Consider the following 18,353-nt stretch of genomic DNA (forward strand, 5'->3'; position numbering starts at 1 on the left):
GACACTAGAGTGGAAAAATCTGGTTCTCCTAGGGTGTCTAAGGAACAGGATATGAAGCAAAATCACTGGAATGGGAATGAGGAGTTATTACTCAACACAGATTAGCTGAGGCTCCTCCCAGAACCATCTTGTGTGCAGTTGGAGGCGATGGGGCTGCAACAGTCTGGGCCCAGCCCCCCAGACATTTCATCTTTCTGGTTCCCTGAGGCTGCTATGGGGGGCATCTACCACTTGCCCTCCACCACACCCACCCACACCCATTCAGGGTGACAATGACCAGAGCCATTTACATCTGCCACTTCATTTATTTTTTTTATTTGCAGGAGGAGTTGAAACAAATTTTAAGGGTATTTTCATTTTTTCCCCCCCTAAACATGAATCATTCAAGTAAAACCAACTTAACTATAGAAATGTAGCAAAGTAAGGGGAAAGTAGCATCAACAACCCAGGAGGCAAAGGCTGGGGGGAAGGTGGGTGCAGTCCGCATATAACATATGCATAAATGCCATGTGATTCACCTGCTCAGGACCGCCTCCCCAGAAGGCAAGCACAAGGACCCATTTTAAGAGGATGTTTTCCCCCCAGACATCGGAGAATGTTTCAACTTAAAGCTTAAGGTTTAAAAAAAAAAAAGGAAAAAGAAAAAAACACAAAACAAAAAACCCCCACAAACCACCCAGCCATAACCACCTTCCTTAATCGATCATAGGAGTTTCTTTTCATTTTATAAAAAGATTAATAAAAAATATTGAAAAAATTATTTTCTCATCTTATATTTGTAAAGATAATAGAAGTCAGAAGTTTCTTAGAAAACAGACCAGAAACTGCCATCCAGTTTCCACCCCTGTTGCTGAGAGGATCAGCAGGACTAGAAAGTTTGGGATACTGGAGCTGCTGGTGGAGAAGGGGAAGCCCAGCCCACAAGAAATCAGAAAATATTGGGGGGAGGGGAGGTGCGCACATGGGGTGTGGTTAGGAGCAACACCACATGATACATGGCTGCGCAGAAAGGGGAACACAAGGTGGTCAGAAAGGCCTTGAACTCCTCCTCGACATACAAAACCAAGTTTAACAAAGACCCACGCAGTTTGGTCCCAAACTGAGGTGAACACATCAATATTTATTCACATGCTTTGTTTTCTCTTAAGAATCAAAAGTTGCCCAAATTAAATCTTTCTGCTAATGTTACTATATATGCCTAAAAAAGAGGGGGCTTTTAAAATAAGGATAAAGAGACTGAAAATCAAATTAGTCCTCAGCTCCAAATGTAATGAAATGAAGAATAAAACTGTTGGTTTCTAACAGGGAACAAACCAAAATCCAAGTTATATCGCTCTGCCCTCCCTACCCCAGCCCCCACCCCACACACCAACAATAAATGAGAAACATGTAGCTAAAGCCCAACATGGTGTGTTCTGCTCAAGAGCTGGGCCTGACCCCAGGCCAGCTGCCTCTGTCTGGTGGAACGCCAGGATGCTCTTCGGCAGTTGTAGGATATTTTGCATGGCTGGTGGGGGGTATGGGTGGGATTTTCAGAATCTTCTCGAGGCTCCTCTGTTTAGCTCCTCACCAGCCGTCTTCCCGGCGCCTCTCTCCCTCGGGCAGGGGCTCCCAGCAAGAGTGGCCACTACTCAGTTGTCGGCTGTAAATTGTCCTTCTCTTCTCGGTTCTCTGTCCCACTCTCATCGTCTTCAATCTCCCCTTCCTCCCCACTGAACTTGTCGTGGGCCCACTTGGGGCTGGTGCTGGATTTCCGGAACATGAACCGGCCTCGACCGCGAGGGAAGGCTCCTCGGCCCCGGCCCCGGCTCACCCACTTCTCACTGCCTTCGCCTTCACGGTCATCATGCTTAAAAGAAAAGGAAAACTGTCATCAATGCCAGGGTAAACAAGAGCAGCCTCTCCTCTGCACCTACCCAAATGTGACTTTCCCAAACGAAACTCTGTCCTGTTCTCCTCCCTGTCCCCACTCGAAAAATGCTACTGATTCAGATCTAAGAGAATATTCAGTTCGGTTCCTTGAATTCTAAGGCAGCCGTGTAGGCATTGTAATGATGATGATGATAAAATCTTCAAAGACCTTTTCCTACATTATCTCATTTAATCCTCACAGCTACCCTACCCTATCATTATCAACCCTCCACTATGCAGATGAGAAAACAGCCAGGGGAACTTTAAGTAACTCCATATTATTTAGAACACACTCTCTCAAGGAGGGGGTGGGGGGTGTAAGCCAATCACCCCCCAAACATGAAACTATTTCTGATCTGAGTTGTCCGTAAGCTAAGAGAGGAAGCAACACAGAACACACACACAGCTGGGAGTCTTATTTATCCAGCTCTCCCCAAGCCTCCCCTCAGCCAACAACAGGCAGTGAGACCAAGGGCAGATGGCTCACAGTCTCAGACCAGTACTGGCAAAGGCAGAGCCAGAACCCAGCCTCCTGTCTTGTATCTTTTCTCCTTTCTCAGTTTTATGCAAGAAGGCAGTGCGGCAGAGTAGGGAAAAAACAAAACCTATAACTCAATCCCCGCTCTGATGATCTCATGAGAAACAAGGAGGGAACCAATGAATGAATGAATGAGACAGGATTTTGAAAAGTCACTGTTACCTCATCAGCCCCATGACTTCAAAGAGTCTGAACCCTCCATGCACACTAGTAGTACCTGAGGCTCCTGAGGGGTTAGTTCAGCTAAAGGACCAGCTGCTTCTTCACTAGCCTAAATTAATCAGGTTGGCAATGCTCCTTCAGGGACAGAGAAGGTACGGCCTTTTATCCTTCCTCTAAACAGCCCCACTCCAGTACCTATCCCGGGCCCAGTCCAGCCAACATTTTCCTAGATACAGGTTCAAGAGTCCTCTCAGAGTAGCTTCTAGCAGCCCCAGAAAAGCGAAGTTGGCTATGCACAGTGATTTACACAGCAACCTGCTTCCTACTTCCAGGCCAGTCCTCATGGGTAATCAGACTCAGCAGCAAGATTACCTTGGTTATTACAACACTCAGTCACATCAAACTTGGACCTGAGCCTGCTGTTAACACAGCAAGGCAATAGAGCTCTCTCACTGGCCAAGTAATTCGGCCTAGAAGAGCCCAGCTCCAGTGGTGTTTCATTCTGGAGACAGGTGCCCTCCCTCAAAAAGAGAACTGTCCTTCTTATCCATATCGTGCAGGGGCGTGACAAGGTGGAACTGCCACCTCTGGGGAAGGTAATGGTTCTATCCCTTGTAAAGGCTGGAGGCTTAGGGTGGGTGAGCAGTAAAATGATTTCACAGACAAAAAGGCAAGAGCAACCTTTCCTACTTATCCTGGAATCCATAAATATCTTAGATAACACTTTCAAGGTCAGGACTGCCTCTCTAGAGAACAGTCATCTTGCCAGAACTATACTAGCCCACAAGTACACATGTAACCAGTGCCATACCTGCATGCAGTTCTGGGAAAAAAAATCAATCAAAGCCTCACTATCAGCTACTGTGTATGTCAAAGGCCCCCTCGCCCTTCCTGGTTATCCCGACACATACCAAGTAGTATTTCTTGCTTTTGGGTGTGTACTCGGGGTCCCATTCCTCCTCCCGGCTTCTCTTCTGAAAATCGTTGTTGCTGCTGTTGTTGTTGTTACCAGAATAGTTGCCTCTGCCCCAGCCTCTTCCTCTGGCTCGAAACTGCTATGGCAATAAACGGGGAAAGGAACAAAGGGTCCATGTAAGGAATGGAGAAAAACAACTCCTTGTCTTCTATTCAAATACTTTCCTGCTGTCCTCCAGTCAGTATGCTGGTTAACTGGTTTTTAGCTATTCCCTTTCTGTTTATCTCAAGTCTATAGCCCAGACCGGGGACAATGCCATAAGGGCCTCCCTACATACAGCAGGAGTTACAACAAGTGAGGAATTTCAGACCAGAAGCCCTAAGAGGCTTTCTGGCTAAGTGATTATGAACAGGGGAAAAAAAAATTCAAAAAATGGAAAGCCTGGGGAATGGGAAACCACAGATTCTAGGGTCTACTGACCTAATCACCTGTATCAAGGGCAACAAAATAAATGTTCTGATCAGCACATAATTAGAATTAGCAGGAGAAAGGGCTTAAAGGGAGGGGGCAGAGTCTTACAAAGGTCCCTCGAGCTCTGCCTCCTCTCTCACTTGGACCCACGAAGTCTTTGGTCCCCAGCCTTGATTTGTCAAAGCCCGTGGTACTCTCCTCTCTCTCTTCTGTCTCTTCAGTGTACTCTTCTGCTTTGTAGGAGTGGGATGACTGGGAGGAAGATGATGATGACCTGGACCGGTCTCGTGCTCTCCGGTGCTTCCTATGAAAACACAAGAGGCCTCTAGGGTACAGTCCTTGTCTGGGGGCTCATAAGTAAGGAGCACAGGGCAATCAAGAGTGTGTCTGTGATGAGAACACTGAAAACAAGTAACCAGAAAAACCAACTCACCCTCAACATACCCACCCAGGGAACTGGGGAGCTTCCTCCCAGTTCTCTCAGTCATGTTCACTGACATATCTATGTCTGAGCCTGTGATAAACATGGGACACACACATACAGGAGGAGGGACAAAACGTCCATGCATGGCCTCTGGTAGCTCATTCTAATACATGTGCATGAACTGGAAAAACAAAAGGAGACAAACACTGTCATGAAAGCCAGAGAGTATCTGGTGCTAGGAGAGGCTTTATATATTACCATCTGTTTCAACTTTATGTTAGTTTTATTTCTCATAGAAGATTATGACCTGTCTTGGGAGGCTGTTCTAAAGATCGAAAAAACAACGTGCTTAAACACTCTACATTGACACAGCACGCATACAGTAAATGGCAATTATGATTTCAGTACTATTTTCCCCATCTTAGAGACAGGAGGTTCAGGTGACAGAACTAGGCAGATTTGGATTCAAACCTAGCACTAATTATACCAATACTCCACAAACCCTTCCCACTTTCCACTGCACTCCAACAGGTTTAGGTCATTAAGCCTAGGATCTGGCGGAATTCTTCCCAGAGTTATTTCCCATCCATCCCTTCATCTGGAGGAAATTACAGAGCAGGGGCAAATTAGACAGAGTAATACAGTGAGTCACTATATACGTACTAGAGGTTGGGGCCAGCCCTGCCATGTGGCAGTGGAGGAGGGTACCAGCCACCAGGAGTACAGGACTTACAGGGAAAAGCCAGCCAAGTGTTAGTAACCTATCATTACCCTCCTCCATTATGAAAAGCACCTTGCTAACCCCCCACCCCCACAGCCACCCCAACCCCCAAACATTTGAGAAGATCAAAGACAAATATTTGAATCCTACTAAATTATCCTACTAAGTTATTCTCATAGAATTCTTATAACTCAAATGTCTGACTCCTAGAAATCAGCACTATTTCAAGAGATTTTCAAAAATAAGACTCCAAAAATCCTGATTTGAGTCCCAACACTGCCTTTTATTAGTTGTGTGATCTTGGTGAGCCATTCTTCAATCATATGAGAAAGAGTTTTTGTATACAGTGAAAACAGTGGCATGATTATCATTTTTCTTCTTGCCCCAATCACAAAATACTAGAGTTGCAAGAGACTTGATTAAGGTTACAAACAAGTCAGAGGCAGTGGCATATGTCCCAGGGAAACAAATCAGGATCAGGGATCCAAGTCCAGGACTGAAAGGCTTGAAGGGTCCTACTCCCTTTCCACCAGAGAAGACTACTGTATCCCAACTTCCATTTCCTGTTGAGGATTATCAGATCCTCTATCTGTGGATACCCCTGAAAGCTGTTAGGGCTCATAATGCGTATGTTAACTGAGCGCAAGGATAGACAAAGTGAAAGAGAAGACATGAGCTTACTTCTCTATCTTTCAAACAGGCAAAAGGGATAGTCTACTAATTGTCTCGCTTATTTCGAAGGATTGTTATCAGAAAATGGATATAAAAGTGCTTGCTAGCTGAAGTCAGGAACACAGAAGTAGTGCTGCTTCCCACAGGAAGGCGTGGGGTTTCAATTCTGCAATCTTTAACGCGCATGACTGAAAAGTCATGGAACGTTCAAAAATGTAAATAGAGACAAGACCTTGGCATAAATGCTGCCTTATGAAGTTCAACAATGCTACCTTTGTTTAAAGAATATTTGGAACACCTCTCTTGAAGTGCCTGTGAAACTAGTTTAAAAGGCATTTAAGATCAACAAGCTTGTCCTATCTAGTTCTGCCCTGTTTCTCTGACCAGACAGTTTTTACTTGAATACAACTTTGAGCCATTTTAAAACATAACCTTCGCAAGACGATTTGTGATGAGAAAGGACATGTCAAAGAACATGTCCAAAACAAAAGCAAAAGAAATTCCCATGATTCTCCACACTGTCCCTATAGCCAAATCAACTGCCTATCTCCCAGGAGGCCTCCTTTGGACAAGGATTATGTCTATTTCATTCAAAAGTTCTATTTTCAATCTAGGGACTTTAATTGACAGTTAAAAGAAAACTACACAAAATAGTTCCTAATTGTTCTCCAGTGTGCAGGGTCTGCCGTAGGGCCTAATGAGGGGCAGACAAAGGAGTCCACTCAGGAGACTGAATGAGGCAACAGACAAGGGTTTACATACTTCTGCTTCTTTGATCCTTTATGAGTTTTCTCTGTTTTCTCAGCTGATCGCTCCCTTGAGTGGCTTGAGTCTCGGGAATCCACTGATTCTCTTGATTTACCTCGTTTAAGATCTCTCTCTTTATGTTTTTTACGACGTTCAATATCAAGGCGGAGATCAACAGGATCATCTTTGTATTTTCCCTCAGCCTGCCAAGAGAAATCAAAATTAAGGTTTTTGGGATTCAGGACTACAAACTCAACCACCCCACAAACTGTGGTTTCTATTCCAATGGAGTGGTACAGAGGAAGCACTGGGAATGTGAGGCACCTCGCCCAACTCGGGAGGGATACAGGATGTTCCACCAAAGTCACTTCATGAGAATCCCTAGAGAGCCCAAACCCATTCTCTAGAATAATGATGATAACCTTCTGCATATGCTACACACACACACACACACACACACACACACACACCCCTCCCTTGCTTTGCTATTTCCCTCTGTGGTCCAGTAATGACTTTGGCTAGCTGAAAAGCTGAGAAGGCCAAAATTAACCCTGGAAGGTGTTTAGTTAGGCTGGCTTAGGCTTAGTCACCAGCAGGAGTAGAAATGCTGTCATCTTTCCCCTACCTACACTGTGGCAGCTACCCTGGACCTATCCTCCATTTGGAATTACCTCTCAGTACTGAGTCCAATAATAGACAACGGAAGACTTACACAGCCTTCCAAAATGTTAGTTATATCAACAGATTTCTCTAGAGAAGGCATATCAAAAACCATAATAAAGAATTCATAAAGTTGGCAATACCAAGTCAAAGTTTATTTTAAAAAGAAAAATGAGAAAACATTTTCTCACTAACTTTCTACAAGTGTAACCTATCACAGTATGTGGCGCACAGACAGAGTGAGCCCAGCAACAACAGCTGCCCTCTACCCTAAACTATCAGGCAAAGGGCTTTCAACAGCTCTTGAGAAACTCAGTGAAAGCAGAGGAGCAAGGGGTTTTCAGGCATATTATACACTAAGATTTGTCTCGTGGAAGCAAAACCTCCCTAGGGACTTCTCTGGTAGACCAGTGGTTAAGACTGTGCTTTCACTGCAGAGGGTGTGGGTTCAATCCCTGCTCAGGGAACTAAGACCACACAAGCTGTGTGGTGCAACCAAAACACAAACAAACAACAACAACAACAACAACAAAAACCTCTCTAAAAAGAGGAAGGGATGAGCAGTTCACTTTGTATTAACATTTACTTACACAACTAAGCTTTTTGTTGAAATAATGAAGTTTTAATTAACAAGAATGGTAGGTGGTAACTTGGTTTATTTTACTGCATGCTTTTCTTCTGAGGAGGGAATGGGGCCCCTACACCCTCCAAAGACCAAAAAAGAGAGAAGTACAGCTGCAGTTCCCTTAGTACACACAGCACCTCTAATGAATAGGCTTTGTGGGGCGGAGAGGATGACATCTCTCCTGATGTTTGAAAGTCTTGTGTTTCACATGGTTAGTGCCAAGCTGGTGGGTACTTGGAGAAAAGGGGGAGTGGGAGAGAAGACAGATTGTGCAAGAGTGCCTCTCATCACATTCAACCAACAAGACAAACCTATTTGGAAAACTTGAAAATTACTATTTTTAGAAACAGTTTCAGCAACATTGGAAGAGTCATCTCCATAGGGATTAAATTTCAATCTAATCTCTATAGGGTCCCTATGTGGGAACTGATGGTCAATAAATACTAAGATTTTTAAGAACCCAAATCTAGTACTTCTAGTAACAGACTGCACACAAGCTTTAATCTCTTAATAACAGTGTTTACGTGCACATCATTACACATGTAGCTGGGCTATCAAAGCAATGTTTAGCTTTAAAGTAACAGTAACCAACAGATGATAGATATGGCACAATGTTAGGAAAAAAATCTGGACTAGCTGCTTAAAACAGTCTATTCAGTTAAGTTATGAAAATTTCACTCTCCTCTGACATGCATGTCTTTTTGAAATCATGGTTGGAAATAGCGCATGTATATAGTTGATTTGATAATACTTACAAGCAGAAAAATATCACAAAAAGTTTCTTCTCTCATCATGGGCACTTGTTCCAAAACTCCTCTCTTTTTTTTCTCAAGCTCACCTCAATAGACTTTGGGGTCATTTACCATATTCTAACCACTTCACAAAGGTTGTTGATACATTTAATAAAAATTAACCCTTTGTAGTTCATTTTTAGAATTATGCCCATCCTTAAAAGAAAAACACAAACTTAAGTAGAGAGTAATTTAAACAAACACATTTCTGACAAGTTCATGCCCAACGCACTCATTTTGTTGGAATTACTGATCAAAGCAACAGTTCACCTTGTAGCCAGGTTCCCGGGGACTTTTCATTTCGTCATGAGCCAAACCATGTTTTCTGAATGTACTGGGGGAAATGTCTATCCTCCTAAAATTATAAACACAAAAGTTGTTCAACATTCCATAGTGTGAATATAGCATTTTAGTTCGTAAGTGAAGTAGCAGAAACACAGGCATTCCTTTTTATTCCTTTTTATTATACTCACCTTGTTTGTTTACATACTTACACTCTCCCATAGATATGTATGCACAGGCACACACGTACATGTACAGACACACACACTTGCTCTCTCCCAACTTTCCAAACTCAAACAGAAGGAACTTCATATTCCACCCAGCACTGTTATGGTCAAGAAAACAGACTCACCTATAGCCTTACTTATCATCATTCACATCAAGACTATCTATGCCCTGCTAACTTCAAAAAGCAGTTTTCACCTTGGGAACTGAAATATAATGGTCCATTATTCACCAATATGGTAAAGTCTAAGTGAGAAACAAGTGCCTGGCGTGACACACATCCCCAAAGACCCTAAATCCAAGACTATTACAAACATGGTCCTCTTACCTACTGCAAAGGTTCAATCAAAGTTTAAGACCAACTACATTTCTAGACAAAGTCCCTATTTGCTGAATAAATTCCCACAACCAATGTTTAAACCTCTGGGCTTTTTAAACCCTTTGACATAATTCTGTAAGTTCTTCTATCTTCATCCCCCACTTGCTGCAGATTCTCCCAAAGGAAGAACCAATATATGAAATACATGGGATGCTTAAAGAAACATTTACTTTATGTAAAGAAAGCTCACCGTGACCTTGGGTTATCATTTGCAAACTCCTCCTGCAACTCTCAAGAATACAAGGGTTCTTTTTATATCAAAAAGGGCTGTTTTCCTCAGGCCCAAAGGGAGAAACATGGTAATCAAAGCACACCTTTTCCATTACAAATCACTACTATCCTAGACTATGGAGACTGTTACCTTAAATTCTGCTATTACACCTGACAAATGGCAAAAACAAGACAAGTTTATTCTCTGGTGGGCAGTCTTTTGGGCTTCCCTGATAGCTCAGTTGGTAAGGAATCCACCTGCAATGCAGGAGACCCTGGTTCAATCCCTGGGTTGGGAAGATCCCCTGGAGAAGGGAAAAGCTACCCATTCCAGTATTCTGGCCTGGAGAATTCCAAGGACTGTAGAGTCCATGAGGTCACAAAGAGTCAGACACAACTGAGTGATTCTCCTTGAGCAGTCTTTTATGATCACCTCCAGTATAAGCCAGGGTCCTCACCTGTGAATCTCTGGGCTTTTCTTGTTTTTAGCTGCCTCCTGTTCACTTCCTCTCTTTAGATATTTAGTAAAGCGTTCATGCAATGTCATTCCAGAGGACCCAAAGTGATGCTCTGTGGGGAGTCAAAGAAAAATATGTCAGGCTGTTAAAGGCACACCCAACATTCAAACCCGTCTGCATGGATGAAACTGCAGCCACAGATATGTGAATGAAGTGTTCAAATCCATATAACAAACATACTGTGAAAAGTAAGGAAAATTAGCTGGTTCAGAAACAATCCAATATTGAGCACTGGATTGCCATGGTAGGACATGGATACAAAGATACTATTCTATGCATCAAGAGCACCAATTCCCCCTAAGTTCCAATTTCAGATGAAACTGTAACTGGCCCAAACCCAGCTTCTAGGTCACATTCCTCAGTCTGTCCACCTCCATTTGCCCAGAAGATGGCAGAATAATGTGGGACAAGATCTATAAGATGCTGCTAGAGGTATATGCGTATTAAGACAGGACAAATCAGATGGGCTGGGAAAGCCACTTTCCATACCCCTCTTTTCAAGCAATTTAAATCTTCACATGAAGGATTTCACCTAGCCTCAGGATCCCAGGTTATCACTAGTATTTTCACAATGTTCAGCTCTCTGATCAGAAAATGGAAACTTACCCCAGGAGACATTTCCTTCAAACCAGCCCCTAGGTTCAAAGGCCCTATTGATGAGATAAAGGTCCCTGACAGACTCCCTCATGCCCTGTCTCATCCTTCTGCTTGTTAGAAAGCTAAGCATGTAGAAAGGGAACCTGAGTGGGCTGGGGTCAGGACTCACCTTTAACATGGTGAACGATGGTCACTATATGCTGGGCAAACAGCTCTGAGGGGCTCCGCTGAGACTGAGCTGACTGTATGTGCTGGAAAATGGATCGAAATTCCTGCTCCTTTTTGTTGCTATGAACTAGATCCCGACAAAGCTTTCGTTCCTGAGCCAATAAGCCACTGGGTCTGAAAAATACACACAGGGTGACCCAATGTAACAAGATACACAGAAAGTCAGGACATTTAAGTCCTAAAAATGCAAGCATACTTTTGTAAGAGGTGAATTTATCTGCAAAGTTCCTTTTTAAATTTCTAGCAAAGTACAAAGAACCTCAAGGCACGTAACTGTGGAAAAAGGCCTTTCTCCCCTTGGAGTTTAATAGAAACAAATGGGCAGGATGAAGGATTAAACCTCAGTGATTCGGCTCTGCTCTGGAGGTGGGGGGGTGGTCTCTGCTGATCTTAACACATGACAAGTAGTGAGGCACCTCAGAAGACCAACTATCTTGGCCAGTCAGGGCCACTCAGTTTATGTGGCACAACGCAGCAAGAGTGGGATGTGGCTAGGCTGCTCAGCAGACTTCCAACTGGGTGTGCAACTCTCACACCAGGTGAAAAGCAGCCTGGGCCTCACAACTCTTTCCTGAAGTTCTCAAACCCCACACCCCAGCCCCAACTTTCAAACCATTACATTATTTGATGAAGGCCTGATATAATACATATTGTGACTTAGCTAAGAATGAAAACATGGATCCTGCATGGCTCCACAGGCAAAGACACCCTAAGCACATTAGAAAGACAATGGGACAGGAGTGGAATGGGGGGAGGGCGTATGATGTGACGAATACAGTGCAAGAGAGAAGCAGAGGGGAGCCAGTACCAAGACAGACAGTCACTACAGACTAAAAAGACGCTTCACGATACCGCCCCGAACACGTAATTACTGTGATACACACTTCTCCAACGAAAACAGGGAGACACAAGAGTATTCACAGTAAAAATGAGACAGTGGGAGAAATACAGGAGGGGTGTGTCCTTGTTCTAGAATGACCTTATGGAGAGAGGTTAGGCTAAAGCCCTGAGGGTCAAGATGGACTACACCTCACCTTGCAAGGTCCTCATCAAAAGAGTCCATCCGGACATTGACTTGGGCCTCTCGAGTAATGGAAAAGGAAGACTTCCCTGTGGAAAAGTCTCCTTTGGCTCCTAGCTTCTCTCGGCTCTCAGAGGTCTTTCTTGGGGGAGGTGAAGAGCTCTTCTCCTGGACTGCTTTGTAAGCAGTCACTCGGAAATTCTTTTCAGGCACAAATCCCCTGTGCCCACTTTCACTTCTCTTGGATCCTCCTCGCTCCTCCTTTTTGGATCTCTCTGAAAAGGATTCCTCCTCCAACTCCTCCGTTTTTCTTTGCTTTTCCTTTCCTGGAGGTGCGTACACCAGGCCCTCCCATTTGCCTGACTTCTCCTCCTCCTGGTTTTTGCTTGCACCTGCTATGACTTTCGACATGAATTTGGGTTCATCGTCAAACTCAGATTCCTTCCTTCCTTTAGCCTTGTCTTTATCTTGATCATCCATCTCCTCCTTGTGGAAGTCAGCCATCTTCTTCTCAAAGTCATCTCGGAGCTTATACCTTTTGGGAGACTGGCTACCCCGAAAAGGCTTCTCAGTATCAGTTTTGGGAGCAAATGAATCAGATTTCATTTTTGTATCACCCAATCCCGTGTCAGAGAAGCTCCCTTTCTCTTTCATTTTCTCTTTATCAGTATTTGTTTGTTTCTGTTCCTTATCTTTTCCATTCTCTGTCTTCTGTTCATCTAGATACCTAGTTATGAAAACACAAGGGAGACACACAAGAGACTTAAACAACCTGATCCAAAATAAAACAGCACCATATGGTCTTAGGTTTTTGACTCTCTAACAAGCATGACTTGTGGATTCCAGCGTTGCCAAAGGTGTCTTGATTACCTTTTTGTTAATTTCTGAAAAACTGCTCTTCACAGATTTATGAATTTTGCATTTAAAAGATAAATAAATGTTCTGTGGAGTTGTATATTACAAAAACAAGCAAAAAGAAAATAGCAAAGGCATTTTTTAGGGTACTAAAAAACAAAAACCTACTTACCTGTAAGCGGTCTAGGAAAAAAAAAATTAAGGTCTTATCCAACCTTCACTCAAGTCACTTAAAATCTGCTTTCAGCAAAGTTAACATAGAATGTTCAACCTTGGACTGTTTTGCTTTTATACAACTCACATTTGGAAATACAAGTCTCAAAAGAGACTTCAAATTTGCTTCAAGTCACCTAGAAGACCTAAGTATGAAATATACTGTGAACACAAACAAAATACATGTTAATTGGGGGAGGGGGCAAAATTCATCCCACTCAATTCTTATGGAAAAGCAGAGTTCATGCCCAAGTGTTCTAATAAGATTCACAGTCCTGGCAAGGAACAAAACCTGTATTTTAAAGCAGACTTACTGAAGGCTGGGAAGTACAGGTTCTGAACATCACATCTGTACCATTAATGGAAAAAGTCTAATCAAATTAACAGTTGCATTAATATGGCAAAAAAAAAAAAAAAAAGAACCAAAAAAGGAACCAAAGGACAGCAGGGCATCAAAGAAAATGCTAATAAGAGAAAAAGGGGGAGTGGGGGGCAGGAGGGGCACCTGCTCCATAGGTCCCTCTTGACAACGTGGTCCCAATGCAACTTCCCTGTTGCGTCTCTGCCATCCCAATGCATACAACCACACAAAACAAAGACTTGTGCTCCAACTCACCGTGTCCCTCAGGGTAGAAAGACAGAAGCACTATTATGTCCTCTCCTAACATGCAGCCTGCTTGGCTTCTACTGGAACATACACCCACCTTGCGATTTTATAACAAGGTCTTCCTGGACTAAGCCTTGGACTTTCCCATTCTGCCCAGTCTCCTCAACTGGAGGGTGTGAGGGTGCAGCTCTTCACCATGATGGGCTGATGCAGATCGATCATAGGAGATGGTGGATCTTAGAGGGTCTAACAGCTCCAATAGCCATTCATTTTGGTAAAGACCACATTTTTTTGATAGCTGACCCACAAATCTCTATTGTTCTCTGGCTTACACTGGTAGAATCCAAGGCAAACTTTAAATGTGAAAACATCATTGCAGAGTAATCTAGAATTTGTGCTGTAATACAAATTCAGGAAGGTAGGAAAACCAGAGTTAAGCTAAAGGTTTCCTTGGATGATGCTTTCAAACTGGCGAAATGAAACTTTAGGAAACGGGAATTACCTTATTACTATTAATCAGAGCTCTAAGGACCACATTACAACTAAATTGCCAGCTGGTGAGATAAAATACTTGCCTCTTTGTATAGGCTGCTCCTCCTGGAGCAGCAGCCTCCTCCTTCTGAGATGAGCCATATGTTGAGCCAGTGGCCGGTGGACTCTTACCCACGGGACTCTTTTTGGATGGGCTTAAGGACCCTGAGCCATGGTCAAACTGACCTTGGTGAGTCCCACCCTGGTACCCAGCACCACTCTGCAGAGTTGAGCCCATCTGGGATGTGCTGGAAAGTGGAGGGCTAGGTTTTGGCACAGGGCTAGGACGAGGTGACCGCCGCCTCACCACCACAGACTGGAGGGGGCTTTTGAGAGCTGGGCTTCGCTCCCGGGGACTCAGCTCAGACACTCCTGAGGCCCGTGATGCAGAACCAGCACTGTATGTGGTGGCATCTGGCCACGGCTTTGAGCTCTCAGATGCTTTTGGGTCTTGAGAGGTGCCTCCAGAGAATGGCTGCTCCTTGGCCTCATCTCCCTGGTTATCACCAGCAGCCTGGGACGGCCGGCTATCCTTGGAAGAGGACTTTTTCTCCTTTGCAGACTTGCGCTTAGAAGATTCAACTCGGCTGTGGTTGGAGGAAGAACGAGAGGACGAGGAACGCCTTGACCTATCAGAGGAAGACTTATCGGAGTTTCTGGAGTGGCTCCTGGACCTTGGTGAAGGGGACCTTCTCTTTGGGGACCGGGATCGGGAACGGCCCCGACGAGGACTGTATGCTTGCCGGTAATTCTGCCAATTTGAGCGGTAGTTTCCATAGCCTCCTCGGTTATACTGGCCCCATGGATAAAAGCCTCTGTTGCGCCCACGGAAATAATAGGGCCTTCTATAGCCTCTGTTGTGACCTCGGAAATCTCGATTCTGATATACTCTTGGGTGATTTCTCTCTCTGTTATGAGCTGGAGAATATGATCTGGAACGAGACCTAGAACTGAAAGAGGGGCAGGGGAGGGAAGAAAAGTTTGAATTTTTGACACAAGCATTTTTATTCAAGAAAAACCTGCCAACAAAGAGGTAAAGCCCTACTCTTATGTATCATTTATTTTCAAACTAAAGGTACAAACTTAAAGAGCTAATCCTACTCTTATGGCCACATTAAGTACAAAAATAAAAAAATCACTTTAACAAACCAGACACTGCGATGACTCATTAATACCACTGTAGCACATTCTACATGGAGATATATTTCTACCATGACTGAGGGAATATAAAAATGCTCTCAATGTACTAAACAAACATTTTAATATAGTATACTAATTAGTTTCACAGGCACAAAGGATTTTACAGATAGGTCCCCGCGTCATCGGAGGAGAGGACAAACTGCAAGCTGTGGTACCCAGAGAGGAAGTCTTCAGGTCCCCTGGCCTCATTCAGTTTATTCCCTATCCCACCCACCTCTGACTGTGCAGGGCTAATTTCTTGGCTTCCACCAAGATTTGGGTTTGTGAAATACAGTTGCAACATGTCTAAACCAAAGAACACTTAAATAGGGACTGAGAGAACGCATCTGTTCAAAGCTTAAAAAAACTTCAACTGAAATCAGATCAACAAACCAAGCAAATATTGTTGTTTTTTTAAACTGGGAATCTGGAAATGGTCTCATTCTCTAGGTCAAGTTTCTGTGGCTGAACTACAAGGTCTTCCATAGGTGCCACAAGAGGGCACCATCTGACCATAACACACCCAAGCACACAACATAGCAGCAAAGAGACTACAAACAGCCCCACACCTGCACATCTGTCAGGCCACTGTTCCTCCTCATTTAACAATACAGAATTCTGATTTAGCAAAGGCCCATTTCCAGAACTACAAGGATTCAACAGTCATCTAACTCTGTAAAAATTACATGTTCACTATTAAGTGGATATTTGGAGCAGGCTCTGTCCACTCCATGCATCAACCTGATATTGCAGTACCTCCAGGAACTGGGGTGGGATGATATTACATATTTATAAATGCCAGACTTATCGATGACAAGGAAGTCTGTTTCCATCAAAAAGCCAAAAGCTGTACTTGCTGGTATAGGAATCTACTGGGCTTCTTCAACACCACTTATTGTGTCAACTATAATATAGAGCATTAATTGGTCACTACTCCTAAGTATTAACAGTTACCTAGAAATACGTAAAATTACTAGAAAACTCCAAAAAAAACCTTTCCTTTATATACAGAATAAAAACCCTTCAGTTCATAAGCAGGCCTTCTCATATCAGACCTAATTGGAACCATACATTTTTATATGTTTGCTTATATAAGTTTTATAACTAACTCCACTTAGCAATGTGACAGGTTATAACAACTAAATAAAATGTTATCCTTAGAAAGAAACTAGAAGATAAAATAGGATTGTTTTTCCACTACCCATTGTGTCCAGGTTCTTTATCCACCCCAAGAACAAGACCTGGTAAAGATGCAGCGAACTGCCGGCTGTGAATGGTTGCTATTTAAGTACGATTTAAAAAAAAAAAAAAAACTTACCTTTCACACTTTTCATTCGAAAACAGTAACAATACAAGAAAGAAGAAGGGAGAAGCAGATGCGGCTATGAAACTGAATATGACCCGATTTAATGGCTATACTTGAGGTAGGTGATGCACCACCAGCACTAGGGAGGGTTTAATTCATGTTCCCATCCTCACAGGCTACTGCTGCTTCTGTCACCAATTATTAGTGAGGGCCCTGCGGCACACTGCATCCAAAACCCGCAGTCACTGCACAGATGCAGGAACATGAGTCTCTGCAGATTGCAAATGAAGTTATTTAGAAGTCACTTAAAAGGATACAGTCTGTGAAATATAAGGAAACAACCAATTTTTCTCCAGTTCTGTAGAACTCAGCAGTTAAGTTAAATTAAAGACATGGTTTCTCAAACTCTCTGGATAGTATATTTTCCTTATAGGAGAGGGGAAACAAAAGAAAAACATGAAACAGATAAGCCAGAAATAAAAACTGAACATCTAGTGGCAAATTTATCTGTTTCTAAAAAACAGAGAAGTCAGACTAGAATTAAATATAAAAACATTTTTGTAGTGACAATATTCCTCCAAAGTAATCTTCCAGGCATTAAAACAGCACATAGAGTGGCTCCAGACGTACCCCAAAACATACTGCCTGCCTAAGATATCTTTCCCTCATTTACCAAGTTGATGACCATGCCAAATGATATGTACAATTAGGAGAAGCAATCTGTCCAGAATCCCAGTTATCACAAATATTGCAGAGTTGGTTAGCATTTTTCATTTTGGTTTATGTCAGTTCAATTCTCTCCGTTTCAGTTGTACAGACTCTTTTTTTTTTTTTAACCAATTAGTTTCCATTTATTAAATTAACTTTTAAAATTACCTGTAGAACCAAATGAGCTAAAACTGAGGTTTAAACAGTCCAGATCAAAAGAATATGGGTGTAAGGTGGAGTTCACTAGCAGTCTCTGCTTAGTCCTATGGCCTTGTTAGCAACTTCCTGAGGTAAATATATTCAGTGGATTTTCCCTCTTTCTTGGGGGGTAGGGGAACAGTATGAGAAAATGGGATGGAACTTTACTTTTAGAGACTCTGACACAATTAGGCAACAGACACTCTATCTAGCACAAAGCTTGAACAAAGCCTGATATAAAAGTATGTGCCCAAGAAATATGGAAGAGAAAAACAAAGCTAAGACTGGTTACCCTCAAGACATAATGTTGTTATTTTTTTAATGGAGGGTTTTTTTTGAAGGAGAGACCCGGAGTTTAAAACTTCCTACTCTACACTATATGGAAGTCATCACCATTTTTGCACACCTACTTTTTGTTCAATCTCTACTCTGAAATTAATTTTCAAACAGGCTTCTCACAGATTCCATTTAAGAATTAACTTATTCTTGTTGGGAAGGTGAGGGTAGGGGAGAATCCTACCAATCTGGAGAAGGGCTCTAGGACACTCATCTAAAGTAATCAGCAGGGGCTCCAAGTGGCAAAACTGAGAATCACATCCTTGCCTATTGCAACTCTGACAAAAAGAATGATTTCGGTGTTTAAATATGTAAATGATCA

General features: G+C 42.9%; 1 protein-coding gene across 6 annotated transcripts in view; it reads right to left on the bottom strand.

Moving 5' to 3' along the window:
• Positions 1–285: 285 nt before the first annotated feature.
• Positions 286–18,353, bottom strand: part of THRAP3 (thyroid hormone receptor associated protein 3) — a 72,491-nt gene continuing 54,423 nt past the window's right edge. For 3 of the 6 annotated variants that reach the window (XM_027537818.1, XM_027537820.1, XM_027537819.1), the window contains 9 exons: positions 14,349–15,254; positions 12,112–12,825; positions 11,019–11,191; positions 10,193–10,304; positions 8,909–8,993; positions 6,578–6,765; positions 4,107–4,302; positions 3,523–3,663; positions 286–1,849 (listed from right to left, as the gene is read on the bottom strand). In XM_027537818.1, coding sequence (XP_027393619.1) covers positions 1,628–1,849; positions 3,523–3,663; positions 4,107–4,302; positions 6,578–6,765; positions 8,909–8,993; positions 10,193–10,304; positions 11,019–11,191; positions 12,112–12,825; positions 14,349–15,254 — 2,737 coding nt within the window. In that variant the 3' untranslated portion in view covers positions 286–1,627. Of the gene's footprint in view, positions 1,850–3,522; positions 3,667–4,106; positions 4,303–6,577; positions 6,766–8,908; positions 8,994–10,192; positions 10,305–11,018; positions 11,192–12,111; positions 12,826–14,348; positions 15,255–18,353 lie in introns of all 6 variants that reach the window. The other 3 variants (XM_027537815.1, XM_027537817.1, XM_027537816.1) reach the window with 1 other exon arrangement.

The sequence above is a fragment of the Bos indicus x Bos taurus genome, chromosome 3 (genome assembly GCF_003369695.1).
Source record: "Bos indicus x Bos taurus breed Angus x Brahman F1 hybrid chromosome 3, Bos_hybrid_MaternalHap_v2.0, whole genome shotgun sequence".
NCBI classification, from domain to species: Eukaryota; Metazoa; Chordata; class Mammalia; order Artiodactyla; family Bovidae; genus Bos; species Bos indicus x Bos taurus.